This window comes from Eulemur rufifrons, chromosome 5 (assembly GCF_041146395.1).
Source record: "Eulemur rufifrons isolate Redbay chromosome 5, OSU_ERuf_1, whole genome shotgun sequence".
NCBI lineage: Eukaryota > Metazoa > Chordata > Mammalia > Primates > Lemuridae > Eulemur > Eulemur rufifrons.
Genome location: NC_090987.1, coordinates 55,143,359 through 55,158,999, shown reverse-complemented (window position 1 = coordinate 55,158,999; position 15,641 = coordinate 55,143,359). Strand labels below are relative to the sequence as shown.

The following is a 15,641-nucleotide window of genomic DNA, read 5'->3' as shown; positions in this document are numbered from 1 at the left end:
AATAAAAGCTCTTGAAGCCTGCCTCAGGTCACACTAATAAAGTAAGCAAAATTTCTCATGACAGGCCCCAAATAATAGCTTTTGGGTAAATTAAAGTGATTTGAAGTTTGCAGTTCAAAAAAAAAAAAAAAGAAAACTGACATTCATTTGATTAAAAAAAAATGTTAAGTGTGCTAAAGCAATTTCAAACTACCTTGTAATCCAGCAGTTTTCCTAATTCCTAGTTATAGACTAGTTGGTTAGACTCATTTGGGGATTAAGCTACTTAAAAATATTATTTGAGGGAAATTTACTTACACAAGTATCTCTCAAATTCAGGAGAATCCTACTAAAATTCTGGTAAAAAACTATCTTCTACAAAACTCTTCTAAAATATAACCCATTGTTAAAATTGTCTTAGTAATATTTGTGAAAGCTTATTTTAAAATCAATTTGAATACCTAAATAACAGTCTAAAAAGGGAAGTCTCAAATATATAATGTTGTTACCTGAAACCTAAAAACTTTACTCTAAATAGATTTCAGTTCGTGTTTCTTTAGGTATTTGTTCCTTTAAAGAACACTAACTAGAATTTATAAAGTAACATGGCATACTTCATTAACTTTTTAAATTTATTTTTTGACAATTATATAGAGGAACAAGACCCATTATATAGGTAAAATTATATAGTCATGTGTTGTGTAACAGCATTTTAGTCAAGGAGAAACTGGATATATAATGGTGGTCCCACAAGATTATAATGGAACTGCCTTATACAAGTGTATAATGTTTTATACTGTATTTTTAGTGCACTTTTTCTCCACTTCGATAAACAAATTCTTACCATTGTGTTAAAACTGCCTACAGCATTCAGCACAGTAACATGCTGTACAGGCGGATAGCCCAGAGGCAACAGGTTACACCATACAGCCTACCCATACACTCCACACCATCTAGGTTTGTGTAAGTACACTCTATAATGTTCGCACAATGACAAAATCACCTAACTACGAATTTTCCAGAAAGTATCTCCTTTGACTTTATTATAGATTAAGTAGAACATCCCTGCTTTAAAAACTGAGCATTTCAGCATTCATTTGACCTAAATTGTCTTCTGATTTTAAATTATTTTTTTCTAGCATCTACATAAAAATTTACATTTGTTATAGAAGTAGTTTCTAAAAAGCAAGTGGACTTAATGTTTTTTCTTAACTGTAAGCCAACATATGAAGACTTATTTTTAAAGTTTACATATACAACAAATATTCATGTAACAAGTAAAACATTTAATGAATCAGCATAATCCCAACACAATGTTTGCTACTGTATTTAAAAGTATTTATTTAAAATACGTCAACCTTCTTCCAAAAGATGGAAGACACATGAGCCTATTTCTTATATTATGAGGTATATGGTAACAACAAAAATCCTAAATGCAAAAAAACCATCAGTTGCCTAAATATAAAACTGACCTTTGGCAAAGATATGAGTGTTATACAGAATAACACAGCCAATAAGGAAACACATTAGTTTACACCATTTCCCCTTATCACGGCCCTGTCCCGGTTCACTCTTCCCTTTGGAAGGGTGAGTTATAACCCTGTCCCAGATGATTCAGAATTTTAAATACGTGGCCTGCTGATTAACATTTGCTTTCTCAAACCTCAGTACTACAGCTATACAAATTACACTTTTTAAATATTTGAAACAGATATTGAATTTATTGGTTGGCTATGAGTAGGAAAATACATTGGTAAAGAATGAGACCCTGTATATAAATATAATACTAGCTAGTTACAATTCGACCAAGAAGGTTCCACTGAAAAGAACAGTAAAAGCCCTTGTTACCACCAGTCCATATGGTATATATTCAGTTTCCCATCACCCTTATCAAAGAGCCGCCTGGGCAAATGTGACATTCTTTGAGCTTAGTGCAGATAAATGTGCTGGGTTTTGTTACATGAATGGCAAACAAGAGTTAGTCCAGTGCATTACACAATATAATGTACTGTGAATAAAGACTAGATACTTTATTTTAGACACTATGTAAACGTATCAATTATCAAAATTTACGTAACCAAAAAGAAGAGCAAAGTGAACATCTTAAAACACTGTATATGAGTGGGGGAGAAACACTTGCTAAAGTTGTTCTTTGAATTATCTGCAACATTTTACTGGATGTTCTGATTGTTTCATTACAGAACAAACTTCTGTAATTGTTTTACCTAGGTTGGCTTTTGTCCTTGTATGACACGACTCCAAAATCTTAAAAGTCACTATGGAAACTAATTCTGTAAGTTTAGTATTAATACTAAGTTTTAGTAATAAAAGTGGAACTCTGAAACTTGAATGTTATTATAGAAAACCTGAATCTTAGAAGAGCTTTGAAATTTTAATTTAAACAATGAGAAGTGCATTCCACCCAATTTAATAATTTCTCTAGATTTCAAAGTGCTAACCCCAAATAAATTTTGCTGGTTGTCACCAAATCAAATAAAAAACCCAAAACACATTTCTTGGAGATGTTCTTTGCCCATCTTCTAGGACTATTAAAGTTGCAATCAACAGCTTATTTCTACAACTTTAATGTAAATTATGCCATAAATTAATTTTGATGAACATTATTTAAATTCTCAAGGCATAAATAATTACCACCAATATAGTAAACTGTACTTTGAGAGATTTGCAAAAAGGAATTGAGTGCCTCCAAATTTCTGATTTTTAAAACACAAAACATGCCCCAAATTTTCTGTAAAATATTCCTAAGACAGATTTATCCAGCAAAAACACTGAAATTACATTATGGCAATACATTAAATATATTTGTTAAAGATTTTTAAAAAAAATCTACACTGTGAAAATATACTAGTTTTTATTGCATTACAGGGAATGTGGATTATTGGAAATTATTCAGGAAACAGAAAATATTTAAAACACAAAACCTTGCTTAACAAAAGTATCATAGTCTATTTTGGTATGACTATTCTCTATAGACCCCAAATATTTCTTTCTCTTTTGAAGGTTACAGTTGTAAATCTACACTCTTGGTTCAATTTATCACTATCCAAATAAGGTGGAGAAGCTGTTCAAACTGACCCACAGAATGCAGTATGACTGGAAGAGGCAAAAACAAGTATTTTCAAGACATAACAGGCCATTGTATCTTAATATGTTGCCCTAAAATTCAAATATATCGTAGACAATAACAAATACAGATGAAAACATTTTGTGTAAAGCTCAAACCTTTAGCATCTAACAAGTGCACTCTAGTTCCAGCATCTATGAAAAGATTACATCCTCCACTAACAAATACAAAATGAGTAAGTGCTCCGCCCCTCCCTCCTCCATAAAGCTCTCTGGACTTGTGATTACATAATGCAGATCATAGGAAAAGTGGCTTCCTCAGTCTCAGTCCAACCAGCTCCAGCTCACCCTCACTGGAAATTGTCATGATGCACATTACCAACACAGTGTTTAGGAAAAATGAGTAAACACACCTTTTATTCACACTTTACCAAAAAAAAAACCCATAAAAAGTTACGCCCTGGTTCTACATCAATACCAGCTTTCCAATGTACTGATTATAAAACTGGATGTGTTTGGTGTCAGCACAACTTAAACAAAAAGCAAAATATAAAAAAACACATCACAACGAAATCTTAAAAAAAAAAAAAGAAAAGAAAGAAAGAAAAGAAAAGAAACCTCAAAGGAAAAACCAGGTCCAAGACAAAGATTCAGGAATAAAAGCTTTTGGAAAATTTTCTGAACGGAAGGGGGAAAAAAAAGAATCACTTATTTAAACAGCATGTAATTTTATTTTTTCTTAAAAACAGAATAAGCACATTTAAGTGCTGAACATTTTTTCATAAAATTTTAAGTCATTATCCAAAATGACTCATTCTCTGTATAAAAATTGCTAATAACTATTTTTTTCTTAATGCTCACATGGTGTCCTTTTGCTCCCCTGCCTGCAGTTGAAACAAAAGCAGTTAGACCAAGCTCCCTCTGAATTCATTTGATTTTCGAGAGAAGAATGAATGAATGAGAAAAGAACATATACAAGTTAACTTTGCAAAGTCAAAGCTGGCTTTAATCTCTAATCTACTAATGGCACTATGGGCAAAATACAGGGTACAATATAACTTTTATCTTGGTTGACATACTAAAATGACTTAGTCACTTTAAAAATGATCTGAAGAATTGTCTTAGGGACCCGTTTTGAAAATGCATCTAATTTATACTGCTTCATAAATGGAAAATTACTTTTTCTTAAAAAAGAGAATGATTAAAAAAAACAAAACAGAGACTAAGGAATACATGGATAACAAAAAGAATTCACATGATAGTAGTGTTCTGGGTGACAAGCAGCACTGTGCAATGACACCAAGAAGCAGTGCTTGGGTCTGGTGAGCAAAGATCCAGGGACCCACCCTATGAACATGTTCCAAAATGGGATATCCAATGCTTCACAATGGGAAAAAGCCACAGCTCATACAAAAGCATTTTCATAAAATTCTCACAAATGTTAAACAGGATTTTAAAAATATAAAAGAGGATGCACAGATTTTCTCTGCATGCACAGGCAGTGCTTGGTGAGAACAAATTTAGGCAGGCACAGTGGAGATAGGACAGGAAGTGTCTCAAAAAGGAGTTAAGAAGCTGTACCTAAGCAGCTGTACTTTTTTGTAACTTAAAAAAGTTAAAGATTTAAAAATATCAGAATGTACATATACCAACCATTACATTCAAGCCATAAATGCCTACAGATCCATTCACTGTTCAGCTTATCTGTCCTGGTAGATAGTTTTCATAAAAATTCAGAAATTCATGAATAAGTTGCCTCTGGTCCAAGAAAATGTCCTAAAGTTTAAGCAGATTTAAAGAACAATGTTCTCAATTTAAAAATAAAGTAGTACAAAAGGGCTAACAAAACCCTAACAGTGCAAACATGAGCAGAGAAAGTCTGTTGCAGCTTCTTTTATAAGCTGGCCTTTATAACACATGAAACAGTTAAAAAAAATTTAGCCTTAGTTTACAATACAATCATTTCCAAATCTGATTTTTAGTACAAAATTTCATAAATCAGGTCTTCTGTGGATCATATACAATCATAAAGGCTAAATTCAAATTCTATATTTTACAAACAAGTCTGAAAAAGGAGAGAGTCAAGTACGGAAGAATGGTCTCTGGATGTTACTACTGGCCTCAAAAAAGTAGTGCTACAGATCTCTGTGCAAAAAGAATATGCTGTTCAAACATTTTCCTATTTCAAGGCATGAAAATATTATATTGAAGAAACAGGAAAATTTCTTGTAACAAATTAAAGATAGGTGCAAACACACCGATCCCTGTCTAACAGTATATAAAGCATATTGGGCTCAGAATTTATCTGTTGCTAGCACCTGGCTTTCATACTGTATCCTTATCAAATAATCAGATTGAAAATTCAAATCATCATTAGGAAAAAAAAAAAAAAATCCCTAGTGGCCATACCTCACTCCCCTATATTCAGATTTTCACGAGTTTACAAGTGAATCGAGGTTGTCCTCTGAAGGTACTTAACTACCTCCTGCCAGGAAGGTGAATGCCATTAACTTGGGGCAGGAAAGGCAGTAAGAGCTCCAGTTGTGCAAAAAGTGAGAAGTGGTCAGAGGGGATGAGTGGATGTGGGCAGCCGCTGATGTTATTCTCAACCAGCCAGTGGTGGTCCAGAGGTCCCAGGATGCCTAAAGTGTTCAGCTGAGGTTTGGAATAGAAGATGTAGTCAATTATACCCTGAAAAACAAGGGGAAAAAAAAGACAAGGCCCCACATAAGATAACACTAAAATACTGAGCGAGTGCTTTCAAGACATATACCCTTACAGTAATGTAAGGGTAAACAAAACAAATGAAATGTCCTAGCTTGTAGGGAGAGGTCTGTACTACATAAACCAAATGGTTCCCCAAATGTCAAATCTAGCAGAATAAAGCATTCTTCCTCCTATCCTTACCAAGTCTTTAATGAGACCTAAAAGACCTTTCAGGACTTCAGTTCCCAACCCCTGGGGCAATGCATGGTACTGGTCAGTGGGCTATTAGGAAAACAGGGCCACGCACCACAGCCTGAGCTCTGCTTCTCCACCTCCCCCCAACTCCTGTCGGGTCAGTGGAAAAATTGTCTTCTAAGAAACTGGTCCTGGTGCCAAAAAAATTGGGGATCACTGCTTTAGGACACAGCCTTTGTTTCTTTCCTAACCTAATTTGTGCCATTTTCCCTTGCTCTCTACCCTGCTGCCATTACTAGCCTTTGGGGGAATGGAGGAGTTTGTAGTACCAGACTCTTCCCTATGTTGTTCCTTCTGCCTACAACACTCTCTTCTACTTGTCATCTGGTGAATTCCCTCCCAACCTTTAAATGTCAGGTCCAACCACTTTCTAAAGACCTTCCTGAATCCTGCTCCCACACACCTAATACTGCTTACCACCAATTCTCTTCTCTTGCTAACGCTCATCCCAATTACATACTCATTTGTGTGGCCAAGACCTGTCTCTCTCACCAGACCATAGCTGCATGAGGGAATGCTGTCTCCGCCTGTCCTGTATCTCCTCAGCAGCACCCAGCTGTGGGATCCAGTACATAGTGAAAGGGACACAGCTCTAAACAATTACCAATATTAAAAATGAGATGGCCAGGCGTGGTGGCTCACGCCTATAATCCTAGCACTCCGGGAGGCCGAGGCTAGGATTATAGGCCGAGGCTCACTGCTTGAGCTCAGGAGTTTGAGACTAGCCTGAGCAAGAGTGAGACCCCGTCTCAACTAAAAATAGAAAAATTAGCTGGGCGTGGTGGTGCACACCTGTAGTCCCAGCTACTCGGGAGGCTGGGGCAGGATGATCGCTTGAGCCCAGGAGTTTGAGGTTGCTGTGATGCTGTGAGCTAGGCTGACGCCATGGCACTCTAGTCAGGGCAACAGGGTGAGACTCCCTCTCTCTCTCCAATAAGATAAAACAAAACACAACGATGAGAGTCACTGAGAAAAAGCTCCATATTGTATCTTATTGACTGTGTAAGAAGGCACATAAAGATAAGATATATATCTTATGAGAAGTGAACTCTGACCTTTTTCTTTTGCCCAAATTTCTTTCTAAGAGGCCTGGTGAGTCATGCCTACAAACAATAAAATCTCACTATACAGGTTTTGTTAACCTAATATAATGTGGTTTACTTCCCAACCTGATTCTGGTATGGCCACATGAGAGACAGAAGATTCCCTTAGTCTTAAGTCAAGCAGCCTAGCAGACCCTATTCCTTTCCACTGACTTCGGGTCTTCAGACAAAGCTTAACTCTTTCAGCCAACTATCAACTAAAGAATCCCTAAAACCCACCTATGACTTGTAAGCCCCCACCTTCAAGATGTCCCACCTTGTATACCAAGCCAATGTATACCTTCCATGTATTGATTTATGACTTCATGTGTAATTCCTGCCTCCCTAAAATGTATAAAACCAAACTGTAGTTCAACCATGGCCAGACCACTTGCTCAAGGATTCTTGGGCATGGTTCCAGGCCATGATCACTAATACTCTGCTCAGAATAAACTTCTTTAAATTATTTTAGAATTTGGATTTTTCCATCCACACCTAGAAAGATTTAAAAATGGCTAATAGAAACCACATTTTGGCACCCAAAAGAGTAAGTTACAGTTAAATTAAAATATAAAAGTGAGGCCGGGTGCGGTGGCTCACGCCTGTAATCCTAGCACTCTGGGAGGCCGAGGAGGGTAGATCATTTGAGCTCAGGAGTTCGAGACCAGCCTGAGCAAGAGCGAGACCCTGTCTCTACTAAAAATAGAAAGAAATTATATGGACAGCTAAAAATATATAGATAAAAATTTAAATTTTCCATTTAAAAAAAAAAAAGAAAAAAATATATAAAAGTGAGACCCCATCTCTACAAAAAATTAAAAAAAAAAAAAAAAATAGCCAGGTGCCTGTTCTCCCAGCTACTTAGGAGGCTGAGGCAAGAGGATCAGTTGAGCCCAGGAGTGTAAGGCTGCAGTGAATCATGACTATGCCACTGCATTCCAGCCTGAGTGACAGAGTGAGACCCTCTCTCAGGAAAAAATAAAAATAAAAAAAATACTGCTGTCAAAAATTTCATGATTGCTTAATTCCAGTCTGAACAAATATCCACATTCCACATTTGAAAGACATACTGAAGTTACAAGACTTGCCAATAAAATGAAGATTTTAAAAGCATACCAATAATCTCAAGACACACCTTGAAATCAAATGTGTAATTCGTGTAAGGCATCAGGCCACTCTCGTAGGCACTCTGTAACTTGAAACCATGAGTGATCCTTCCATTGGTTGTTCCATTCTTCCCATTGCAGCTGAAATTTGTAAGACTTTCATTATATCTCAGTTCCTTAAAGTCTTTATGATTTGTTTCTACTCCACCAGTGCTCAAATATTCTACAACACCTATAATGAAGAGAAAGGTAATTTTTCATTGTCGTGAGATACACTGTACAAAAGGTAATTTTAAAAGGTCATGCAATAAATAGTTTTAAACCACACATATTCCTACTTTATAAAATGTTTCATTTTTATACACTTGTCCACATCTATTTTTATGCATAATCACTGTATACTGAATATTTTACACTTTGCTTTTTTCATTTAATACTGTACCATGTGAACATATGTGCCTTCCCAATTATCTTTCTTTAATGGTTACATAATACAACTGGGCTGGTGTACAATATTTGCTAAACTACTTATTTTTAAAAGGTTGTTTCCACTTTTTAAAAAGAATTAAAGACAACACCATAATAAATATCTTAGCATGCAGGTTTCTGTTTATGCTAAATTATTTAGTCGATATAAAATCCCAAGATTAGGATTGAATATACCATTTTACAACACTGCCAACTATGGAAGAACATGCCACCAGTTACTTCCAGAGCAACTTCACCATCCTGGACACAGTTTTCCCAATTTCTTAAGCATAAGATCAGCTCTGCAAATATATTTAATTTTCATTTAATTAGTTAGCAAGGTTGGACATTTCCCCATGTGTTTGCTATTAAAATGCTGTGTTTTTTTAACTCTGAAATGGGTGTCAGATGTGTCTTATTTGACTAGATTCTCTCCTTGCCCCCCAGATGCTTTACAGCTACACAGAGGGTAGAATGCATGCAGAGAATTTGCCAGAAAATAATCCTCAACTACTTCAATTGCAGTAATCTCCAGACAGGTTGAGAAAATGGACTGAAGAATTACAGTTCTTAGATACCTTTATTTTCCCTGAAAACAAAATTTAACAGTTTCTTTCTTCTTAATGGCTCTTATCAATTGTGATGGCAATAATGTGCTACCAAATTCACCTATTCCAAACGTGTTCATTCATGCAAGTCTAAGGAAAAGTATTCTTGTGTATGAGTATAAAAAAGGAAGAAATATTTAGTTTGATGGTACAAAGGCTACGGTTTATTACGTCTACTATCTGTGGAAAAGTATTCAAGATCAAGCTTTTTGTGTTCTACATTGTGATAAAAATCAGGATCCTTGCTCTTTGTTAAAAATCACTTGACTGATTTGTGCTAAGGAGCTCAATTTCCACCTGGAGTTGTCTTTTCCTGATCAAGTCACACACACAAAAAACTGAGATCCTAGAATATACGATTCAAATTTAAATTGCAATTATTATTATCATATGCTGGAATCCCAAAGCAGCTGTCTCAATAAACCTTTTCAGAGTCTGGATTATATGTGACTTGGAGATAATAAAATACAACCACCTATGTGTTTACTGAAGATGATTGTAATATCCTTCCTCCTTAGGGTTCCATAATACTATTTCATTTTAAAACAGTTTCCCCCACCCCACACAAAAAAATTTTTAAACCTGCTCATGGCTGCCACTACAAACTGAATTTTCATTTTGACTAAACTTGGAATGATCAGACACAACACATTACAAAAATGTTTTAAGTCAAAAAGCATTCTATATAAATTAACGTTCTTTTCTTACCAGAGTCTGGCAAAGAATTAAGATCTGCACATAACACAAGTGGAATAGTTCCAAATTCTCCCAATACACTGGATTTGAGGTTTCGAGAAGCTTTATCAATAATGTTCTTCACTTCTGAGAGGAACATCATCGTTTGTACCAACTTCACATCGGAGTATTCAGGGTCCCAATGCATGTGAGCATTAGCCACAAGAATTAGTTGTTTTTCTGTTCCAAGATGAGGCTTTCCAGCTACATTAGATAAAAAGAAAACAAACAAATGGACAAAACCCACCCATCAGCCCATATGATTTTATAGAATCTGAAAGCAAATAATATCTCAGAGTCTCAAAATAGGAAAGATACCTAAAATTCATCTGACAATTTCCCACCTGATGACTGAGTATGCCCTACAACAAATCTAAGAAATAGACATCTAAACCTTTGGCTGATACTTTCAGCATAGGGCATTCAGTCCTATCTATTTGGGACAGCTTGATATTTAAAGTTGTCTCCTTGAAACTTTTGGTCTTAGTTTGGATGTCCTAAATCGAGCTTCACAAAATTAAATCTAAACCTTCTCAGATATATTTAAGACAGTCATTAAGTTCTCTTTCATCTTTTCTATCCACGTTAAATATTCCCAGTTCCAACTGTTCAAGTGAAAGAATTTTCAGTTCTCAGCATAATGGTCACTTCTAAATATACTTTCAATTTGAAATAAGTTGTCCATTTATCCAAAACTCAAGAACTTTAAAATAATTATTTTAAGTAGATCAGGAAGTTAGCTTACATAATAACCTCGATGCCAAGAAATTATGGGAGTATATGGAGTTCTTACCCCTGAGCAGTTATTTTAATGATTATTTACTTCAACATTTCTTTTATGTGAAAAATTCTTAAGAGTAAAAAAATTTTTTTTTTCTTTTCTTTTTTTTTTTTTTTGCTTTATGCCTTTCAAGGTTTGTAATACATTTCTGGGCAATGCTATCTCATCTTAAGCTTTGTGGTAGAGAAAAAAAGACATATTTTACAAAAGACAAATTCTCACTGAGTTTCTTCAGGTGTTAGACAATACCATTAATACACAATGAAATTTCTGCTTTCTATTCTTTTTGAAGATGTCTAGTAGGAACTATTAAATTTTGGAGGTCAATTTACAGAAAGTGAAAAGGGTCACTCACATGACATTTCAATCAATTCCTTTCGAAGTTCTAGAAGTACTGCAACTCCAATGTTATCTTTTGTCATGACTCTGTTCAGCATAGCTTCAGACCCTTCTGAATTTGCCATTGCTAGCTGATTAAATTCAACAGTGTGTTTCTGAACCAAAGTAAATCTAAAACAAAAACAAAAACACACACACAAACACAGAATTGGGAATACCAACATGTTAGCTGTGTGGGAAATAGTTTTCCCAAACTTCCTTAACAGATACGATGGCACTTAAATGACATTATGGAAAATCCTCCACATTTAGCATCAAGCTTCCCACATCCATGTAAAGTTGTTCTCAGTTCGTTACTGATACAAATGACATCTCAAAATACATTTGCAACTTAGGAAAATGTAGTCATCTTCTGTTTAGGTTTCATGTTGGAATATTCCATCTTGTAATTTTTAAACAAGTCTTTGGTTCCCAAGTACGACTTTAAAGAATCCCTCTACAATCCTAGAGGAAATATTAACTACTACAAGGTGTTTCAATTAACGATTGGAATTAATCCCTAGTAAACACCTGAAGAAACGGCAGCACTTTCAGTATGTCTCCGAAAAAAGGTTATTTCTGATGATTAAAAACAAACAAACAAAAAAATCCCCCAAGTCAACAGCACTGTTTTCTTGGAAAAAATATAGTGCCTCATTCTCTTATTTACCAACTAATTTCCACACCCTTGGCCCCACCCTGCAGATTCTGAGAAAATTTTCTTTGTTAAAAATAAGATGATGCCTCAGAAGGAGAAGGCAAATAAAACAAGATAAAATAAATTAAAAAATAGGAAATTACTAAATTTTAAAAAAGGAAAAATAAAAAAAAGACTTACTTTTCTGTCTTGAAGAATATTGCACAGCCATCAACATGTTTTCTTTCTTGTTCTGACATCGTCCTAGCTCTAGACTTAGGACTAAAGAATCCATTATAGCCACGTTCTTTCAGTTCTACCAGAAAAAAACTATAATACTGTTCCGTTTCAACCTCCTGAAAAATTACAAGTGGCAAAGTTATTTCATAAGATAAAAATCAGTCCTATGTATTAACTCTGTACATACAGTTTGAGAGCTTAAAATAATTTCGAAGCACTGATCTACAGACTGAAGAATGTAATATCTTTTCTATGTTACTCATCTGAAACCAATCATAACACCTACTTGTCATTTTACAGGTACTAGCTGCCAAGGTCAATTCTTTGTTGTCTAGGAATAATGAATGGAAAGACACATACCCCTATGCTTGTACATTGCCTTATGTCTTAGAATTGGTGTGGAACAAGAATCACAGAGGTAGAAGGAACTTCATAATTTCAGACCCACAGGGAGAAAGTGACTTGACCAGGACCATTCACATTACTATGGAGTTAGACTGACAACCCAAAGTTACGGTGCACCAGCCCCAGCCCATTTCCCACTATGCCCTAATTATTCTAGTAGCCCTGGTGGTAAAGCAAAATTATACCTGACCATGCCAGAATTTCAGTAACTTTGCCATCCAATTAAAAAATAGTGTGCAGGGACACTGAAGGGTGGAAGAAGGCAAATATTTAGCTGTCACAACAAACGTTCAAAACCTAGCCCACCCCATTTGCTTATTTGGCAGCAAAGTGCTGCAAAGCAGGTAGTGCTCCAAAGATTCACTAAAAACAGAAAAAGCCAGTATTTTAAGAACTACAGAAGCTGAAACTTCAAATGTGTCAGTGTAATGTATTCCTAGTTTCCTCCTTGCTTTTTCAGTGCTGGGGGATTTATGCAGTCTACTCTTCTGTATGACTTACCTGAAGACTTATGATATCAGCATTGCAGCTCAAGATTTCTTGAATAATGGCCTTTTTCCTGTAGTCCCAATTTAGTGCCCATGATGGACAGTAGCCATATAACTGCCGGGTCGCATATTTATCACAAAGAACATTATAGCACATGACAGAAAACAAGGCTGTAGGAAAAATAACTTTACTTATTCACACACGTGGCAGGAAAAAAAGTACAATTAATTTGAGTAATAGTTTTCACTTAAATGTTCAGTTTGACTTTATTCATTCAATCTATATTCACTGAAAAGCTACTATATGCCAGACAGGAGGGATACAAATGAACATGAATGATGAAAGGAGGACGGATATGTGAACACGTTAGAACACAGTGTATTACCTCCTGCAGAGGGATACACGGAAGGTTTGGAAGCCAAAAGACTAAGATCTTGAGACCTTCAGCCTAGAAGACCAAAGTTCCTCATTTCTACACTCCCCCTCCCCCTCCATACCATCAATCGTTAACGTAGGATGTAGAAACTTGACAGGAACTTTCCTTAACAGGCATGTCTAGTTTTCTTCTATAGAGCAACTGTTAATAATTCATGTAAGGGGTTTCACAGACTAAATTCTGATACACATGCCATGGAAGCTCCCAAACTATTTTCATAGAATTTAAGTTGAAAAGTGATTAGAGGCCATTAGTTCAATTTTTCTCTCAAGTTAGGGTTTTAGCTGTATTACAACTTTGTAATGTCAAATACATTTGAAATATGCTAGGATTTGTAAGCTTCCAACACAGAAAGACTTTGATGTATTTATTATAAATGAATTTGGTCAATACTTTATAGCAGGCTTTCTCAACAGTGGCACTATCGACGTTTTGGGTGGGCAAAGTCTTTGCTGTCAGGGACTGCGCTGTGCACTGCAGGATGTGCAGTAGCATCCCTGGCCTCCACCCACTACATGCCAGCAGCACCGTCCCCAGTTTGGGCCATCAAAGTTGTCTCCAGGCATTGCCAAATGTCCTCTGGGGGATAAAATCAACCCATTTGAGACACACTGGTTTATAGCATGCTTTCTATGGCATCGAGGTAATCAAATCTTTATTATTACCCCCCAAAGCAAATCAACTTTAAACATTCTATCTCAACGTTGCCCATAATCTAAAGCATGCCAATAAGACCATTAGGCTTACAGAGACCAAGTGAAAATAAGAGTGAAAAAAATAAGGCTACCAACCAGTTGGCCTTGTTCTGTCCGGTTCTTGTAACATAATCCAAGATCTTGGAGGTGGTTGTTCTGTTGAAACTAGTTGAACAGAAAACACAGAATTAAATAATATTCTTACATATCTTCCTGATAAAAAGGTTTAAGCAAATGACCACTTACTTCTTTTTGCAGTACCTGACAAATTATCAAGCAAATAGTTCAATAGCCTTCTTGTTCCATCTGGTTCCTGATAGAGGTTCAATATATCCTGGGTAAGTGGATTTCCTGGAAATATTTTTAAAATAGGTAAAATGAAACCAAGACAAGCAATAAATACTTCAAAATTTAAAAATGTACCAAAATTATCAGATCATATACAACAATGTAACAGTTACTAGTAAAATACCAAACTATAGAAAATACTGGGTTTTTTTTTTAAGTTTTTGATGAGTAAAAATGATTCATAATATCATGGTCTCAAAAAATACACCAAAATCTTTCTATATGGGAAGTTTGACGTACTCAAAAATGATTATTAATGGAATGATGTCAACTTAGAAATACTCTAGTGGTGTTCTGTATGTGGCCTTGCCTCATCGAAACTTTCAATAACACAGATGGTTATAATGATCAAAAGTGAGCAAAACTGGGATTGCAGGGGTCGGAAGAGGAATTAGAGAAGGGAAAGATGAAAGCCAGTATTAATGAATCAGAGAATCAAAGGTCTAGAATGCCACAAAGCTAACAAGAAAACATCCTAATGACAAATGTAGTCTTGCACTTTAGATTTTTAAAAATTATACTAAATAAAGTAACAAGATGGGGTAGACTTAGTTTAAGAGTTAACTCACTTCCTTAGTGAGTTAAGGAAAATCCTGGGGCCATGAGCCATTTGTAAATTCAATAACTGTTTTGTGCCAAAAATGAAAACAAAGAGTTACATTATCTACAAAAGCCTCAAATCCTCTCAGGATTTCTTATGTACATATGAGAAATTACAGTACAGTGCAGTGTGCTTCAAAGAGCAAAGTTTCTATCCATGCTACACAAGTGGTGTGTGTTATTCTGGATGCCACAGTTTCACTTTAACAAAGACTAGATAAATTCTACATATTGAAGAAGGCAGATAAAATGGTGAAAGATCTTAAGCATACCAAATGAAGAAAATGAAAGGATATGGTCTATAAGAATGATTACAACCTAAAGAAAAAAGTGTTTTTCCCCCCCCATTCTCACATGAAGAGTAGGCTCAGAAGCAGAATGAGGACCAAGAGACTAACAGGAAAAGCTAACTCAGAGGAGAGGAGGTTGGCAAATAGCAAAACTATTTAAGGTGAAATGTCCAGTGTTACGAGCTAGTGGAGTATCCTTCAAATAAGTTGGGTTACATGCATGGGAAAAACAGTGAGGTAGATTTACCTTTAAGATCTCTTTCAGTTTTAAGATTCTAGGATTCCAAGAATTATAAAAGTAAAAATGTCCTGCTCTAAG

General features: G+C 35.5%; 1 protein-coding gene across 2 annotated transcripts in view; it reads right to left on the bottom strand.

Moving 5' to 3' along the window:
• Nucleotides 1-5,121: 5,121 nt before the first annotated feature.
• Nucleotides 5,122-15,641, bottom strand: part of CNOT6 (CCR4-NOT transcription complex subunit 6) — a 71,833-nt gene continuing 61,313 nt past the window's right edge. For both annotated transcript variants that reach the window (XM_069468324.1, XM_069468325.1), the window contains 8 exons: nt 14,346-14,435; nt 14,181-14,249; nt 12,966-13,123; nt 12,021-12,175; nt 11,160-11,314; nt 9,997-10,227; nt 8,242-8,444; nt 5,122-5,754 (listed from right to left, as the gene is read on the bottom strand). In XM_069468324.1, the coding sequence (XP_069324425.1) occupies nt 5,542-5,754; nt 8,242-8,444; nt 9,997-10,227; nt 11,160-11,314; nt 12,021-12,175; nt 12,966-13,123; nt 14,181-14,249; nt 14,346-14,435 (1,274 nt within the window). In that variant the 3' untranslated portion in view covers nt 5,122-5,541. The remainder of the gene's footprint in view (nt 5,755-8,241; nt 8,445-9,996; nt 10,228-11,159; nt 11,315-12,020; nt 12,176-12,965; nt 13,124-14,180; nt 14,250-14,345; nt 14,436-15,641) is intronic.